The 19,444-nt window shown below is 37.8% G+C and overlaps 1 protein-coding gene across 5 annotated transcripts in view; it reads right to left on the bottom strand.

Moving 5' to 3' along the window:
* The window catches only part of CSF2RB (colony stimulating factor 2 receptor subunit beta), a 485,439-nt gene that overhangs the window by 398,992 nt on the left and 67,003 nt on the right, over window positions 1-19,444 (bottom strand). For all 5 annotated transcript variants that reach the window (XM_044066459.1, XM_044066465.1, XM_044066473.1 and 2 more), the window contains one exon: window positions 4,991-5,160. In XM_044066459.1, the coding sequence (XP_043922394.1) occupies window positions 4,991-5,066 (76 nt within the window). In that variant the 5' untranslated portion in view covers window positions 5,067-5,160. The remainder of the gene's footprint in view (window positions 1-4,990; window positions 5,161-19,444) is intronic.

Genomic DNA, 19,444 nt, shown 5'->3' with positions numbered 1-19,444 from the left:
CTCTATAGATTTAAAGGACGCTTAACATCATATTCCTATAGCCTCAGATTTCAAATGATTTTTAAGATTTTCTGTGCTTGGATTACACTATCAGTTCTATGAATTACCATGCACTTCTCCAAGGGTGTTCTCAAAGTTTCCAGCTCTGCCTATTGCAGACTGCAAGGCATTCACATTCTTTCCGTATTTAGACAGCTTGCTTATTTTTGTAGAGTCCTTTTCAAAGGTCTGGAATCTCTCACTTAAGTGAGAAGTCTCCTTCACAGATTGGGTTTCCATGTTAACATTCTAAAGTCTTGTAGTGCATTAAGCACCATGATTACACTCCAAAAGCAGTTAAATAACTTCCTGATCTAGCACTACTTTAGGATGAGATCCAACCTTAATAATGCTTAGAAAGTTTTTAGCAAATATTAAGCTGCTAATATCGTCTGGCACTAAAAACTGACAGTGCAACCAGTAAACAGCAGCAGCAGAACATGAAATTTAATCTAAATTCAACTCCTGCCTCTGCCTGCTGTCAGCTGCATTACACCCACAAGTTTGATTCAAACTACTTCCCTTAGACAAGGAATTCATAAGGACATCAACAGCTTCCTCACTGCTTTAGTGGCTTCATTGTAAATAAAGATGGCACATTGCTGTTTTTGAAAAATTAAGTGGTACTTAAAACAGGGTCTGGTCTCAACATCAATATCTCCTGACATTTCAAATTCAAGTTTTGGATTTGTTTATCTGAATCCAGGTCTCCCATTTTACTTTCTATCTCTAAAACAGTCTGCAATAAAGAACTTCTCAAACTTTACTTGGGGAGCTGAGTCTGTGAGGAAAAAGTGCTGGGTCTTTGTAACAGTTACTAAAATACAAATATAAAAGAGATGGCATTTATAAATGCACTCAACTCTCTCAATCATCTGTGCTGCTGTAAGTTATTATCGACAACACCACAGTGATGTGGTGCATAAACAGATGGTGGTGGGTTCCAGATCTTACCATCTGCACAGATTAGCCATGGTAGCCTGGGATACAGCAATTCAACACAGTATCACTTTACAGGGGAGACTGAATGATCAGGGCAGACCCTCACAAATGGAAAACTGAATCAGAGGTCTTCCAGGATTTGATCCAGCTTTGGGGAACTCCTGAGGTAGTTCTTTTTTCCTCCATTCACAACTGGCAAAATTCTCTTCCAGCCACTTTGCAAGCAAGTCTGGAAAAAAATATACAATTGACTTTCCTTGGACAGTAATGTTCGTGCATACCTTTGCACCATTTCCATTGATATCTAGGGTCATTTGAAGCTACATAATAACATGCCAAAGGTCACTGTGGTGAATCTCTTCTAGCCCAAACAATAGTGGTTCTTCCTTCTTTTGGAAATGGCCATGGGCAATTACCACAAGATTCTTCACATACTGGAGCTACTCACTAACGATAGGGATTGTTTGATATACTGGACTTGAAATGACTTTAACTAACTGCCTGGATATAGAATTTTAATAGATTTTAGGCATCTGTTTTCTAAGGATTTGCAGCAAGCATTAAATGAGGTAAAGGAACCTGCTACTAGGAAATGATATATCAGTATAATGAAAAGATTTTCTATGTCGTGCCAAAAACAAAAAACGAGACAATTTAAAGCAAGCATGCCTCTGATTCTACAATATTTAAGTGAGCTATTATCCTCCGGTCTTTCTTATTCCTCTTCAGTGTTCATTTGTCAGCCAATACAGGATATCTCCGCACTGATCTCTCACTTGCAATGTGCTCCAATGCCAAAATATTTACTGAAAGGGGTTGTGCATATCCACCCACCTAGAAAGTTTGTGGCTCCTCCTCCTTAGGATCTTAATTGTTTGGGAAAAATGAACTCTTACCCCACTTGAGCCAGCTCATTAGGCTGATTTGAAGTTCTTACCATGAAAAATAGTTTTGCTGTTTGCTCTGACTTCTTGTAAGAGGAGTGTCAGAGTTGCAAATTCTCATAGTGGATCATAGTGGATCAACCTTATCTCATTTTCCACAAATAAAAAGTTTCTTTAAGAAATAATCCTTTGTTTATGCCTAAAGTGTTATCCAAATTTACTTTGAGCCAAGTTATCCATCTCCCTGTCTCCCTTCCAGAACCTAAAAATGAAGTAGAAAGGATTCTTCTTTCACTGGATGTCCACAGACAACTCAGATACTATATCGAAAGAATTAAAATCTTCATAAATTCAAATCAGTTATTCATTCATTCATTCATTATGAAGGTAAGAAAAAAGGACAGCCTATGTCAAAGAAGACCATTTCCAAATGGTTGCCTCATGCTATCACTTTTTATTATTCCCACCATAACAAGGAAATTCCAGGCAGGGTCCAAACACAATCCGTGAAGGCCTTAGCTTCATCAGTGGCTTTTTGGAAGGGGTGGACTGCAGAAGTATTCTAGAGGCAGCAACTTAGTCCGTTGCACATACTTTTATGAAGCAGTACAAGCTACATTCTTTTTCTGGGTCTAGAGCAAGCTTTGTTAGGACCTTCTCCAGGAGCTCCTGGATTCTCAGGCTTCCTCCTCTTCCCAGTCTTTATAAGCTGTATGTTTCCCCATATAGCTAAAGGTAATGCAGCATCAACTGATGAACAGAGTACAGTTTTAAGTAAACTTACCATAACAGTAGATGTGCAAATGAACACTGTTGCAGTAGCTGCTCCCTCTCTCCCTCCATTCCCCTTATTTTGTACGATTTTTGTAGCCTGGGTGTGGACTTTGATTTTTATTTACCTAGCAATGCCCTTTTTCAGGATTATTGCTTCCCTCTTTCAGTTAGCAAGAAAGTTCAGAAGGGCTTGATTTTCTACATCTCTGCTCAAGATGTCAACTGTCTGGTCATATGGAAGGTGCCCTTATATTTTGGAATCTGGCCGACTACTCTAGCCTTTACAGCATATAACCCATATAGCTAAGGTTACTGCAGCAGCAGCCATTTGAATATCTATGGTTATGGTCTACAGTTATGGTATGTTTACCTACACAGCCACACTTTATATCTTGAGCCTATGAAAGAAGCACTTCAGAAACAGCATTAAGGTTAACAACATTTCTGATCATATAAAGAGGGATCACAATTCTCTATATTACTGTAGTGCACACAGACATTTAATATTATATTTGTTGTTACAGATAAAGTGATGTAGGTCTCAAAAAAGTGCTTTCTCTTGCCTTATTATTGGTATAGTCCTCAGCAGGCTTAGACTTCAAATAAGATCAAACAATTTTTTGAATGTTTAGATCATTAAAGAAGTTGTGCATTCCTGTCATGAAATATTTAACTTGTATTATTTAACTTCTGCTTAATTTATCTGACATATTTTAGCTAATATTATGGATGTCTTCAATGTTTTGAATTTGGGTTAGTAGTTTTTATAGGTTTACTATCAAAATGTTGAAGTGGATTCGGTCAAATCCACTTTGACGAAGTCAGGAGGTTGAACGGTGACAGTGTCGAACTCCAACATTGTCAAAGAACAAATCTCGCCCCTATCTTGACCCATGTTAAAGCTTGTTCCGAGGTCGAATTCTGGATGTAATTCGACAGTCTCAGAATTCAGCACTGTGATGTTCGCGGACATGGGTCGATAATATGATCATTCGACCGAGTCCCCTTCGACATTTTGATAGTAAACTGTTTTTACATGACCATGATAAAAAGAGGCAATCTTTTTGATATATAGATGTCCTCAGTGTACTGAATATGGGTTAATGTTTTTTTACATGACTATTACATAAAGAGGCATTCATTTTAATACATCTGTCACCAGCCATCTTTGGATTTATTCACTCTTTAGATCAGCTTTGTTAGTACTCAGACAAACTAGCAGAAATGATTAAGCAATTTCAGCACAGGGGGAAGTTCATCTTATGAAATAAAAAAAAAAAAAAAAAAAAAAACAGATGTCTAAGGGATATTTTAAAATTAACTTTCCAGAACTACAATGTTTTTAACTGCACAAAGTATAGAAACACTATATCATGTGGTCTGTATTAATGCATTTCTAAGAAGCAAATCAGGAACTTCAATTTAAGTCCTACTCCTTCTTCTGTTGTGGAAATACCACAGCTTTCCTAAACTGACTATAAACCGGTTGTGACAGTTGCAATGATTACTCACAAATAAATGGTTAAAGCAAAAAGGGTGCATCTTCAACTAAAGCATTTTAAGGTGTCACTACAAGAAAAGAACAAGTTGTAGGTAGTTTGTATGATGAAGACAGAATAAAATGTAACTGAAAATTCAGCCCAACCCCGTGCACAGATATACTTGCTACGAATCTAAGCAAAGCAGTTATAGGTCAACAAAGTGGTAGAAAAGTGCAAGCAGTATTTTACTAAGGCGATTGTCTTATTACTGTTTAATGGGTTTCAGGGAAGACTGTTTGTGTCTTTCTGCTTTTCCCGGTTAGGGGTCACTAATGATTGGCAGTTGATTTTTATGTACCGGCTTGCCAGGCCTGACGCACAACCTTCAACGAAGGTACACCCATTCACGCATGTCTCCACGCAGAAGACGCTCTAGCTGAGAATAAAACCGGACAGTATGAAATGGGATATGATGTGTGTGTTGTATGTCAGGCGTGGGAAAGGTCAACAGTGGGAAACAACTAACATTAGCTTGTACACTTCATATCCTAGCTTACAAATTACCACACTTCAATCGAGGTGATTTTATTAGTTTCTACAGCTGCAAGAAATGGAGTGCATACAGGCAGTGCTTAGGTCATCTGTGAGCATTTGGTTGTTAGTCAGTTTTTGCTCTAACCCTGTAGCTGCCAGGACAGAATCCAAAAGAATCGCAATATTACAAATGAGTCTACTTGTCAGACCCTTCTCCACAAACTCAACAATAAGGTGTATTGTCACGTAAGACTACAATCACTAACCCGGGAAAAAGTGCATTTTGTAATGAAAGAAGAGACAAACTGTAAAGCAAACCAGAAACTTTAAACCAACCTTTGATAGCCAGGGCAGCAGTAATGATTAACACCAGTATCAGTCCCTTGCAGAACATTTTCCTCTGCTCTTCCATGCTGCTCAGATTAATTTAAATATGTCCAAAACTGTAGACAGTTGGAGTTTATTCCTCTACAGTGCAATGACGGATGACTTGTCAGATATGTAATCTGAAAAAGTATATTTTTATAGATTAACATTTGATGTGATATGCAATTGAAAACAATCATATTTCTAACTTCAGAACAACCATAAAATGTGACCATATCAAAATGCTGATATCAATTTTTAATTGTCCTTAATTTGCAATACATCAAAGTTTCACTATGTTCAAATTCTACAGGATGTTTTCATTGTAGTGAGTGAACTGCATCACCCCTCTTATCTACTAAGACTTGAGAACTCCACTACAAACAAGGTGAGAAACACCTGTCTCTTAATATTTATATTAACTTGGCTGCATAATAAAATCAGTGACAGTGCTGTGAACTTAGAAGGTTTCACTTTGTTTAGAGCTGATAGAAACCAAGCTCTATGTGGAAAACCTAAGGGAGGTGGGTGGTGCATCTATGTAAATGAAAACTGGCGTATGAACTGTGAAATTATACTAGTACAACGCTCTGAAATTGTAGAATTCTTCACAGTGAAATGCAAACCTTTCTATGTACCCAGAGAGTTTAATGGAATCTGTGTAACGGCTGTTATTATACCACCTAGTGCTAATACCTCTGAGGCACTTAGCATACTGCACAATTCCATATGTGAGCTGCAAAGTAAAAATCCTGACTGTGCATATGTGATAGCTGGGGACTTCAATAAAGCGGATCTCAGAGAGGTGCTACCCCACTACCATCAATTTGTGGACTTTCCCACAACCGGAGCAAATTCCCCTTGACAAGGTTAACACCAACATGAAGGGAGCATATAAAGCAGTGTAGCAGCCAGACTTGGGTAGCTCTCATCACATTTAAGTAAGATTAATACCTATGTATAAACCTGTGCTGATCAGAGAAAAACCCACTGAGACCAGGGTCAGGAATGAAGGGGCAATGGAAAGTCTCAAGGACTGTTTTGATAGCAGCTGCTGGGACATCTTCAGAGAAACAGTCACTTTCAATCAGCATGTGAACATAGATGAATACACAGACACTACAATGGCATATATTTCAAAATGCATGGAGGACGTATCTACAGCCAAGAAGATTACAATCAGAGCCAATCAATACCCATGGCTAACCAAGAGTGTATCTGCTTCTGAGGGCAAGGAATGAGGCATTCAGGGCCAAGGACAAGGTGGGTCTAAGTGAAGCAAGGGCTAATGTAAAAAGGGGGATCAAGGAAGCCAAGCGGGAGCATGGAAGAAAGGTATAAAGTTGCTTCAAGGACATGAGGGATATCAGGAGCCTTTGGCAAGGCATTCAGCAGCTGCTGACTACAAGACCAAGTCAGTTCAATGTGATGAAAGCACGGAGTTTCTGGACAGGCTGAACTCATTCTATGGCAGATTTGAGGAGAAGAACAACCTGGAGGCTACAACACTACCCAATGGTCAGAATGAGACAGTGCTCAAACTTAACCCTGGAGAAGTGAGAAGCCAGCTTAAGAAAATGAACCCCAGGAAGGCTGCAGGCCCTAATAACATTCTGGGCAAGTATTAAGAGAATGTGCAGACCAGCTGTACCTAAGCGTTAGAGATATTTTCAATACCTCCCTGATTCTTGAAAGAGTGCCAGGATGCTTCAAGGAAACTAATATATTGCAGCTGCCCAAAAAAGCCAATCCTACTTGCTTAAATGACTACAGACCAGTCGCACTAACCTCAAATGTCATGAAATGCTTTGAAAGGATAGTAAAAAAGCATCTGTCAGCAGCTCTGCTACTGACCTTCGAACCTCTACAGTTTGCCTATTGGCTAAACAGATCCACTGCAGATGCCATTTCAGTGGCCCTACACCTCCCTCTGGAATATATTGAAGAGAAGAACAACTGTGTCAGGCTGTTGTTCATTGACTTTAGGACAACATTCAGTACAGTGGTTATGATGCATCTCATAGGCAAATGAATTAACCTTGGCATCAACAAGAGCCTCTGCAACTGGATCCTTGACTTCTTGATTGGAAGACCACAGAAGACATGTGCTGTTAACAACACATCAGGTATCATTGCACTCAACACTGGTGTGCTTCAAGGGTGTGTACTTCTCTACTATTCACCATCCTTATCCATGACTGCTCTACAAAATTTCCCAATAACCATATCATCAAATTCGCAGACAATACCACTGTAGTGATTTTCATAAGGGATGATGATGAGAGGGAATACAGGAACAAAGTCAGCTCTCTGATCAAATGGTGTGAAAATAATAACTTGGATCTGAATGTCAACAAAACTAAAGAAATTATCAGTGACATCAGAAAAAGGCCAGCCATTCACTTGCCACTTGTGATCAATGGTGAGGTGGTAGAGAGTTCAATCTGCAAAGTTCCTGGGGTACACATCTCAGAAGATCTCTCTTGGTCCATGAACATAGGCTAGATAATTAAAAAAGCTCACAAACACCTGTACTTCCTGAGAAGGCTCAAAAGAGCAAAGCTTCCTCTGAATGCTCTATCCACTTTCTATAAAGAAGCTATTTAAAGTATTCTCACTTGCAACTTTACTGTGTGGCACAGAAACAGTACTACAGCATAGAGGAAGAAGCGTCAAAGGGGTTGAGGATTGCAGAGAAGATAATGGAGACAAATCTTCCAAACATGCAAGAACATTTTACAAGAAGAAGCAAAAACAGGGCATACAAAATACTTAGAGATACATCACATCCAGCATTCGGCTGGTTTGCTAGACCTTCATCTGGCAAGAGGTACCTCAGCATCCGCTGTAGGACCTGCAGACTCTTAAACAGCTTCTGTCCAACAGTAATAAGGCTCATAAACTCTGACATCAGCTTTGACATCTCCTACCTCCAAACGTGATCTCACTAGTAATATTTTACTGAAAGTGATACATTATTTAATTCACTATAGTTAATATATTTTTACAGAAGTACAATACCTTTCTCTTAAAAGTGCAGTTGCAATAATTCCTCATGTGCAATATTAATGAACTGCCTTTTCTTCTCTTTTTCTGTGCACAGTATTACTTGTTCATATGTTTAGGTTTATATGTATGGGTAGTTTTACCTGACTAGAAATAGGTTATAAGGAGGGATTTTGTTATGTGTATTAGTCATTAGAATGGTTGTGTATACGTCATGTCTTATTCTTTTTAAGTTAAATTGCCTCTGTACTCTGATGACGAGCTGATACTTTTGTTTAGGCTGCACTTCTGTTTCCTAAATGACAATAAAGTTTTCTTTGAATCTTTGAATCTACTAATCAGCAGTGATTATAAGATGGTCCTTACTGTTATAATAGGCAAGATCCATCGCTGTAACACCCCAGGATATTTCTTTCAGGTCTGCCTTTTCAATAAAAGAGGGCTGCAAGAAGTCTAGTGCTATGTTAATGCCCTGCTATGGAGCATCTGAGAGCCTGTCAGTATGCTCAGGAAGTGATTTTCATTCTTTGCATCCTTCCTGCACTAGGGAAACATGTCAATCAGTATGTCACACACTCATGATACTTTGCATGTACATGGTCTCAGTCACACTCCTGGACTCCTGCTGGTGATGATATAATACCGATAACTTGTTTCAGCTATGACTCTCTCTCTCTCACTCCTCTCTCCATCCCTTCCAGGTAAGGAAAGCCAGCCCCTTATATTCATCCCTGCACTTATGGACAAGACACTGACAATCTGCATCTGTTATCATACCCTCACTTCCAGAATCACAGTCAAAACCTTCACATTGATCCATCATGCCAATTTATAGGCTTATTACTTTAAGTCCCAAGATCAGATTTCTTATGTGGCTTTGTTTTAATTCTTTAGAATTGACAACAGGCTTCAAACTAGCATTATGGGCAGTTGGATCTCCCTTGTTTCTCCTGCTAACCTTATTGACTTGGGTCTCTTGAGGCAGTATAGCAATTGCCTCATGTACACAGACAACCCTCTACTAATAACACAATCTAGTACAGAGTGTGAGATATGTATTTACACCAAGAATCTAGAATCCATACTCTCTCTCACTCAAAACAGTAATACAGACAAGGTTGTCAACTCAGCCACCACTACATATTCACATAGTACCACTACTCATACACAGACCACTACTCACACACATAGTACACATCAAACACATAAATCCACATATGCGGAGGTTCTCTTGAAAAACTAAACACCAGAGACCTCCAAAACTCAAGACTGCTACAGCTAACACAGTTTCCACATGGCACCCATGACATATAGCAACACCAGTGTCTCACCCACCAAGCCCATAAGGCTAATAACACTCAAAAACCAAGTTTTCTTGTCATTGGAGACTCAATAGTGAGACACATGTATGTCCCACTCACCAGGATGGAGAAGGAGAAAGTCACAGTCATCTGCCTGTCCAGTGTCAGGATTCACCAAATCATGCATGCACTCAGGTCACTCAGCAACAAGTGTCGTTATGACTCTGTCATAGTTCATGTTGGTGTGAATGACCTAAGATGCACCTTACTGGACTACATGAAGAGAGACATGGTCAAGCTCTCTGAGTATGTGTCCCAGGCAGGTATGTCCCTAGCCTTGAACAGCATACTATCTTCACCTAGAATGATGTCACAGCATAAACAAAAAATGATTGATTTCAATAACTGGCTTAGTTTTTGGTGTCATTCCAAGAGCATCCAATTCCAGTCTGCCTGGGAAGCCATGGTCGACAAACCTCACTGCTTTGCCAGAGACGGTTTGCATCTGACACCCCTAAGCTTTTGGCTGCTGGCAAAGGCTCTTGTGTCCCCATAGTGCCTTTTTAGGCAAGGTCTCAAAAAGAACATTATCAATGTGTAATTAACCAATCAGAACAAAATAGGGATCATCCAGCTAAATGTTAGGAGCTTAAACCAAAAACTGCACTCCCTGAAAACATTTCTGTCACTAGAAGATGATGATATCTATGCAGTCACAGAATCCTGGTTTAAGGCCTCAGAGAGTACCCTAACCCTGCAAGGCTACAATGCCTTCCACACCTTTAGACCACAAAATAAACATGTGAAAACCAAAGGAGACAGTGTTTCAATCTATATTAGAGATAAATTTGCCTCCCGTCCAGGTTACGGTGAGTAAGAGCCTATTCAAGTCCTGGCCAGTTATAGAGTCCCCTCCTTGGGTCACAACACCCATGAAGCCTACTTAACCAAACTGAAGATAATCCAAATTTTACCGAATACACTGGTTATGGGGGATTTCAATTATCCCACCATCAACTGGGAAACCTACTGTAGCCCAAACTCGGTAGCACAAAAGTTCCTTGACTTTGTGAATTCAAATCCCCTGGAGCAAACTGTCCATATCCCAACAAGAGGAACAAACATTCTAGATCTGGTCATCACAAACATGTCAAACAGGTGCACTGCTGCAACTGTTGGACCCTCATTAGTTAAAACTGACCACAAATCAGTCACCTTTGAACTTGACACTAACACCAGAACTCACAAATGGTGAAATGAGACTAAAAAACTTCACCAAGGCAAACTATACCCTCCTAGCTGAAAGTATAAATGCATTCATGTCCCACCCCAAGCTGAAAGTGGTAACTATGCTGAAGCTTACACTAAAGCCCTGTACAATCATTTGCATAAGTGTATAAACTCAACTGTACCAGACAGAATCAAAGCCAGAGCCCCAAGTAAAATCAAGCTGCAATGAAGAGCAGGTCCTCAAAGCCCTGTCTAAGGCAAAGGACACTGGCTCTATGGGACCAGATGGCATCCCAATCTGTCTTCTAAACAGGCTAAAACATGAAATAGCATCACCACTAAGTACCCTTTTCAATCAAAGCCTAACCACAGGCTTTGTCCCTGCGAATGGAGAACAGCTACAGTTATACCCCCCCCACCACCACCACCACCACAAAGGTGGCCTAGCAATAGATCCAGGGAATTACAGACAATAAGCCTGACCAGCCTTATCTGTAAGACAATGGAATGTATCATTATGGACCTCATAAATAAAGACATAGGTGACCTCCAAACCCTGGATCCTACCTAATTTGGCTTTGTGAAGGGTAGATCCTGTCTGTTAAATCTGGTGGATTTCTTTGAAACCAAGGCCATTAATGAGGGCAAATCTGTGCACACAGCATACTTCAACTTAGCAAAGGCTTTCAGCACAGTCCCACTTTCAGGCATTACTGATAAACTTAGCAAACTGAATGTAAACCCCTTTGTTGTAAGTTGGGTTGCTAACTGACTCACAAACCATACACACACTATCAAAGTTGGTGACTCTGCATCAAACAGCAGACCTGTTACCAGCGGGATGCCACAGGGGTCAGTGCTGAGCCCCCTACTGTTTGCTTTATACTTCTCAGAAATTCAGATCAAAACTAAAGGGTTGTGGCTGACAAAGTTTGCAGATGACTGCAAACTAGGTGCAATCATTGAATCCCCAAATTATGTCAGTATACTCCAGGAGGGTCTCACGAAGAATGACTGGTGTATAAGTCACAGTCTCAAACTGAATGCAAAGAAATGCATCATCATTTCTTTCAGCACAAGCAATGTTCCTTCACACTATCAAATCAACAACAATAATACCTCTCAACCTCTTAGAGCATAAAATCTGGACAAAGCCATAAATAAAAGTGGTACAAAAGCCCAAAAATAGGGACAAGTTTTAAATATTGCTATCACAAACTTAGTAAGTTTATAGAATAACAGGTTTTGCATTAGCATGAATTTTCTGAAGGGTCTGAAGTCTGAAACTCAAATGTCTGTCATTATTTTCTAATTTCAGTCTTTAATGATTTGCCAGAAAAACACAATTTTATGAAAAATGGGCCAAAAAATGAAGCAAAAATCTGGACATTCTGCAAAAATCTGTGCAGTTGATAGGTATGATCAACAATGCCCTAGTATCCATGAAGTTGTAAGGGACCTGGGATCACAGGTTGACCACAACCTTAACTTTGACCACCATATGTCTACCATTGTAAGGAAAGCTTTCCACATGGCCCACTTGATTAGTAAAGGTATTGCCTCGAGAGAAAAGTAGGTTATAACTCCCCTATGCTCGGCACTTATCCTATAATGCCCCATTTGGTATGTACCGTGCTAAGCACCTGCAGCAACTGGAGAGACCTTAGAGATTTCTAACAAAGATGATCAGGGGCCTCCAGCATGTGCCTTACATGGACCAACTAAATTCCCTGTTACTATACTCTGTATCATATAGACTTCTAAGGGGAGACTTATGCCTGGCCTACAGAGCAACCCAAGACCCAAACCTAATGAACGTACTGCATATCTGTAAATCAAATGGGTCTAAGGCTACCCATTCTAGGGACAGTATATGGCCTGTGACTTAAATAGAACTTGCAGGAGGGACAGATCTATCTCCCAGTGACTGCCTTGTCTTTGAACAGGCTACCAATTCATGTGTAACACAGCACCTCTATGACACTGTTCAAGAGGAACCTGAACTAGTGGATGGGGCACCATAAATTCTTACCAGGGATAGCACCCGCAACCCTCCAGGACATGGGCAGTCATCACTAAATGCAATCTTGGGTATTGACTAATGCTTCTACAGTATTACATTGGGTTGAAATGGCTAGGCTTAAAATGACCTCTGGGTCAATAGCCTAGTAATCTACTATGATCCAATGATGATCCTAAGATGATACATTAACGAAGCCAGGATTTGCTATAAAAAATGAGAGAATCAGGGATGGTTCAGTTGTATTAGTGGATACAATAAATCCACGGCAATAGTGGTATGGGATGGTGGCACTATTAAATACAAGTTATATGCATTACTAAATATGATGCTTTGTCTTTGAGTACACAAGTTTTCTCTCAAGAAATTCTTCTAATGCTGTTGGTGCAAAATTGAATTTGGCAAAAACAAAAGGCAAATTTAATTGCATTTGATGACATCTGGTCCCAGACCTAAAATTTTGTCCAGTAAAATGTGAGGTTTGAATACATGAAGCTTGGGAAACAATAAATATATATCTACTGTACCAACTTCCTTTCACTGCCAAGAAATATAGCCTGCCCTAATGGCTATTTCTGAAAAATAAATGCTCATTTGTGATTCAAACTGTACAAAATGAGAGGGGTAGAGATGAAGGGAGGTGAAAGTTGTTACAGTCAAGCTGTAATGACTAAGCAACAAAGCAAAGATGTGTAAATAAATTTAGCATAACAGTAGCTATTCAAATGACCGCTATTACAGTAGCCTAAGCAATACGGGTTATGTCCTGAATAAGATATAACAGATGACCACCTCCAACGCACTCAGACCTTTAGTCAACTGGAGCTGAGCTGACCAAAAAAAACAGGTTTCAGTGTCAAGTCCTTTAAAGCTTTCATGCCAATTTAGAGATGGTGGCTGAGCCCTGAAATGGCCTACAAATGAACCTTGATAGAGGAGGAAGACAGGCCATAGGAAAGTAACTCATAGAAATATTGCAAAACCAGAGAAACACTAGCCCTGAATGAGTGTTGGTTATGATGTTGGTGCTAACTAGAAAACCTTTTTCATTTGCTATTTGCTAATAGCAGGCTTTGTTGCCTCTTTTATTACTTGCTGCATGTCCTCAGTAAATGGTGACTAAATGGTATTAAGTCCCTATCAGCCAGGCAGGTAGTTGAAGTTCGGAATGTATCAAATGCCTCTATACTTGTGTGGTTAGATCCAGCATGAAAGGAAGCTTGTGGAAGTTGCCCTGGCCAGTTCCAAAAGAAGTGAAAACTTCTGTTGCCTGTACCAGAAGGGAATCACCAGTATGATCTTGGAGGATTCCTTCTGAATCTTCAGAAATATCCTGGATAGCAATGGAAAGGATGAAAAAGTGTACAAGAGCATTCATGTTCAAGGAAAACAAAATGTATCTGTCCTCTAGGCATTCACGCATGGAATCCTGAAGCACAATGTTGCCGGTTGATTGTTCAGTGAGGAGGCAAAAAGGTCTGCTTGAGAAATTCCTCCCAGATGGGTGAAATCTTGGATGACCCCCTAATCTAGTTTCCATTCGTGAGGGTCTTCCTTTGTCCTTCTCAATTTGTATGGCCACACAGTTTTGCTCTGATGGAATGTCGGAAGCCTGCAGAATGAGACTGAGTTGTAAAGCTATATCCCATTATAACATAGCTAGTCTGCATAAGGGTAAGACCTGGTTCCTCCTTACTTATTTATGTACCACATCACTGGTGGTCCTGAGGACCAAAGATGATTTGGAGAGTTGAGTCCCTTGATAGGGGCAAGCAACTCTTTTATATTTACGTGCTTTGGTCTGTCTTTGTTGTCCAAGATACCTTGCTCTTTTATTTGCTTCAAGAGCAAGTCCAAGGCATCTGTGGTGACTGACTGCTGTAAAGTAGGAGGGGAGAAGGGGAGTCCTGGATTCAGAGATATTTGATGTTTCCACCAAGTGATTTCTCTTCTTACAAATCCCAGAACTAGAATCTGAAAACAATGGGTGATGGTGCTGAGACTAAAGAGACTTCAGATGCCACTTTATCTTTCTCATATAGAGTCTTGTCAGAGGTATCATGAGAATCACAGATGCCATCAGACCCAGATTCCTTTGGTATTCCTTCACAGTGACCAAAGTCTGTGAAAGCATGTACTGTAGGACAGGAGGGAACAGAGGGATTTGGTCTGGTGGAGGTGGAATAATTCCTGAAAACAAGAGGTTCCTTCCTACTGCCATCTTTACCCCTGCTAAAACAGACTTTGAACCCATTTGTCTGAAACAATCTGTTGCCAAAGAGAAAATCTGAGGTTCAGACTTCCTGAAAGTGATAAGGAACTGCCAGGGTGAGAGGAAGGGAAAGATCCCTTACATAAACATTCTGACTTAATTAACTGTCTTTTGTTTTAGTGGGTCCCTACTTTCTTTTTGGAATCTCCCTGCCATTTATTTCTGTCTGCTTATCAGCATTTTTTATAGGCTGTTTGTTTTTTGTCAAAACTAGGCAAATAAGCAGAAAAAGCATTAAAACAATTAGAGAAGGAAGGCTGAAATATCAGAGATTCCCTGTATCAGCTTACCCCGCACATCACATTTTTGATAACCTCTACAGCAAAGGTATCAAAACCTAAGTCTCTGTCCAAATGTAAGCATAAAATCTGATTTTTTTACATCCTTTGGGAGGTTTTGAGAATGCAGTCAGGAAAACCTCCTGAGGAGGTAGTATCTGATGAGTGGTTTATACCTTTTAAACAATGAGAAGTGGCATGAAAAACAGAAGAAACCAAACCACACACAACAAACTTTCCCTCAGGAAGGAACTGCTGATAAAACATTCCTCATGCTTTTATGTTTAGTCTGAATAAATTTTAACATATGAGCCTGACAACCTAAAAATCTAAAAATTAAAGCTGCAGAAGCATATACTTTTCTCCCAACTTATCAATTGTTTTACCATCCTTGTAGAAGGGGAAGGATTAGAGGTAACAAAATGCTTGGCAGCAGCTGAACTGACTAAAGCTATAGCTGTTGGGTCAGGTCTGGGATAAGTGTGCAGACATTTGAAAGACTGACAGACTTTATATGTTCCATCTGCTTTCTTCTATGCAGCAGGATGGGTATGACAGAAGCACATGCTGTGACAAATATATCCACCCATGCTGGCAGCAATTGTGTGTGTGTGTGTGTGGGGGGGGGGGGGGGTAGATTCTGGGAATTTCATTTGTAACATTTCATGGTATTTTCTGAGGAACTGGGAAACCTCAGTGTTCTCCACCTGGAAACATTAGCACGTTCTGGAAATAGTCTCTGAAAAAGAAAATCCTTGACAAGGAGTTTCAAATAACACAATTTCCTCTGAGTCTGAATCAGAATTCTGAGTAGAAAAACCTGTATTTGTCCCATCACATTCCTCTCTAGATTCAGTTTTTGAGTCCCTTTTTCTATTACCAGAAACCACCTGATAATGAGGGTCAATAACTTATACAAGATCCTGAGCTAGACTTAATAAACTACTTTTGCTCAGTGAAACTGGAACAGAAGAAGAAGATATGTGTATAGTTTTCTGTGTCTTTTTTTTATTCAAATAATTTTATTGAATTTTTTACAAACAATAGTTAATGGATTTTGTAAATCAAATATTTAAGTTAAGTAACTATTTACAAATGTACATAGGTCTCAAGTCAGTTGTATATAAGAAGTACAAATCATTATTGCATATACAGACGCTATACATTATTAAACAAACAGTTGGACAAATAAATGATGATTCCTTGCAACTTCTCTTCTTATGTAGGTTAATTTGTGACCATCTTGAGTGTCTCAATTAGGGAGAGAACTTTCTCCCAAGGATTGTTGGTCCATTTCCTAGGAAAGATTCTCATTTCCTTAACTTTGATTTCTAACAAAGCTACCTCTTTCAACAGAGTTATAAAATCCTCAGATGTTGGACTGATAGTTGAGTTCCATTTCCTTGTGATACATTATTTTGATACTGCCATTATAGTCCTTTTCATTGCAGTGGCTTCAGATATATTCAGGAGAATTAATAACTTTGACAAAATAAAAGAATCAGTATAAATGGCTTGCAAAAATTCACCAATATCTTCCCAAAATTTCTTTATATAAGAACATTCATACATAATATGAGACCAATCTGCATTACAATTTAATGAACACCTCCAACATAATGTTTCATTCATGTTATTAAATTTAGCTATTTTACTTGGAGTATAAAAGGCTATGTGAAGGAGCTTCCATGCAAAAATTTTCCAACATTGTATAGTTGAGGTTAACTTTATAGAATATAATATATCTTTTTTGGTCTCATTTGATAACAATAATGTATGATCTTTAGTGATGAAATTCCAAAATTTCTGATTAGCTTTTGTTTTATAGTTGATGATAATTATATATAAGTTTGAAATTAAATTTGTCCAATTAAAGCCTCCATATATTATTCCATATAAATGAAATATAAATTTGGGCATGAAACTAAATGAGGAATTATCTATTGTTCTACATAAATCTTTTGCATAAGCTATTAGTGTATTGAAAGCTAGCCAGTCAGTGTTTGATAAATTAAATGTGTTAATTAATTGATTCATATCTGAGACTATTAGATTTTCAATACATTGATACCAACGTATGAAGTTGTTTCTCTTCCATGAATTAAGGGTATCTGTAGGAATGTTGTTGAAAAAGTTTTTTGTAATTTTAAATGGAGTTAATAACTGGAACCATAATTTGATATCGACATTATTATTTACAAAACTTCGAAAAGTATTGTATATGTAATTTACATAATTTAGATTAGTAGGTTTGGTGCAGTTGTATTGCAAATTAACACAAATAAAGCACCAGAGCTTATTATTCTGATCATTTAGTGGTATATTTTTTGCTAATTTGCATCCTCTTGAAAAATAACAGTATGTAATGTTTTCCATGCTGAGGAAAATTTTGGATCTATTCAATTTACTATCATTTTGAAAATGGATGCTTTGATATAAGTTTCCAAATCAGGAAAGTTAATACCTCCCATCTTCCATGGCCTAATATGGTTCAGATAAGCTATTCTGTTTTTTTTTTTGGGGGGGGTACCAAAGGAAACTTATAATTATTCTATTTATATCTTTTAAGATTTTTTTGCTAGGAATTATAGGGATAGCTTGTGTAATGTAGTTTACCTTTGGGAGAATGACCATTTTTATTAACTGTAATCTATCTTCAAAGGTTAAATACAGCTTATTCCATTTTCCTATTGATAATATTAGGGTATTCAGAATATTGTTGTAATTTGTAGATAAAGTTAGTTCTAGGTTTTCACATAAAACAATCCCTAAATAATCTAAAGAAGAAACTTGTTTACCAAGTATTTGATTTATGTTAGTGTTTGGTTTATTTTTATTATTTAATAGTAAGTGATTTGATTTATAAGCATTAATTTTTAGACCTGAGATCTGATGAAATTTCTCAGCAATAGAGTTTAATTCACATAGAGACTCATCTGAGTTTGACAAGGTAAGTAAAATATTATCAACAGATGACATTATTTTAGAGTTAAATTTATTATAAATGTTAATGCCTTTAATTTTGGGATTTGAACGAATCTCAGAGGAAAAAAGTTCAATTGTTAGGGCAAATAATATTGGAGGCATGGGGCATTCTTGTTTGGTACCCTTAGTAATTTTAATTGCTTCCAATGTGAATGGACCTAATTTTACATATGCCAGGTTGTCTCTATATATATTCTTTATTAGAGTGATGAATTGTGTAGGAAAATTATAAATTTGTAAAACTTTGAATAGGTAATTTCAATGTAATGAATAAAATGCTTTTCCAATATCTAATGTGACTATTAGTGCTTCAGCTTTGTCTTTATTTAAAATATCTATAGGGTTAAGATTCTATGTATGTTATCATGGGTGCATCTGTTATAAATAAACCCTGTTTGGTCATCACTAATGACTTTAGTTAGATTTTTTGATCCTATTGTCCAGAATAGACATACGAATTTTGTAGTCATTATTAAGGAGTGAAATAGGTCTATATGAGCTACATGAAGTGGGATTTTTATTTTCCTTTAAAATAGATGTAATCAGTGAGTATCTCCATGATGGTGGAATTGTGCCTTGTAAATATGTTTTGCTTAGTGCCTTTTGTAGTATTGTTATGACAGATGATGGGAATAGTTTATAAATTTCCACACTGATTCCATCTATGCCTGGGACTTTGTTATTTTTACCACTTTTAATTTTCTCATTAATTTCTTCTATTGTAATTTGTTTTTGAATATTCATGTTTATGCTCTCTTGTATTTTATTTAAATTTAAGTTACCTAGGCATATGTTTGTATTGTTATGAAGTGGGTCATTATTGTTATAATGTTTTGTGAAATAAAATTTAAAAGCATCCAAAATGTTACTTATATCTGAAACTTTTTTCTTGTTATCCTCTTCATGAATTATGTTTGTAATATTATTTGCATTGGAATATCTTTTTAATCTCATAGTTAAATTATGCATATATTTGGGAGAGATTGAATAAGAATTTAATTTTATTTTTTCTAAGGCCAAATTGGTTTTATGCAATAAGATATCATTACATTTTTTATTTAATTTTTCAATCTCCTTTTTTTTACAACAGGGTCTTCTAAAACCTTTAGGTCAGTTTCTATGATTTGTTTTTGAATATTAATTAGCTCTGATTCCCATTCCTTCACTTTATTATTACACCAAGAAATAATTTTGCCATAAAGATATGTCTTTAGAGAATTCCATAAAATAACTATATTTATGTCACTAGTATAGTTTGTATCCAAGAAATATTTTATTTCCAAATCTAACCATGGCTTAAACTCTTTTAATTTAGTAAAATATGCTGAAATT

This window comes from Protopterus annectens, chromosome 1.part0 (genome assembly GCF_019279795.1).
Source record: "Protopterus annectens isolate FY-2018-M chromosome 1.part0, PAN1.0, whole genome shotgun sequence".
Taxonomy (NCBI): Eukaryota; Metazoa; Chordata; order Ceratodontiformes; family Protopteridae; genus Protopterus; species Protopterus annectens.
The sequence above is the reverse complement of the archived record's forward strand: the minus strand, read 5'-3'. Positions and strand labels throughout refer to the sequence as shown.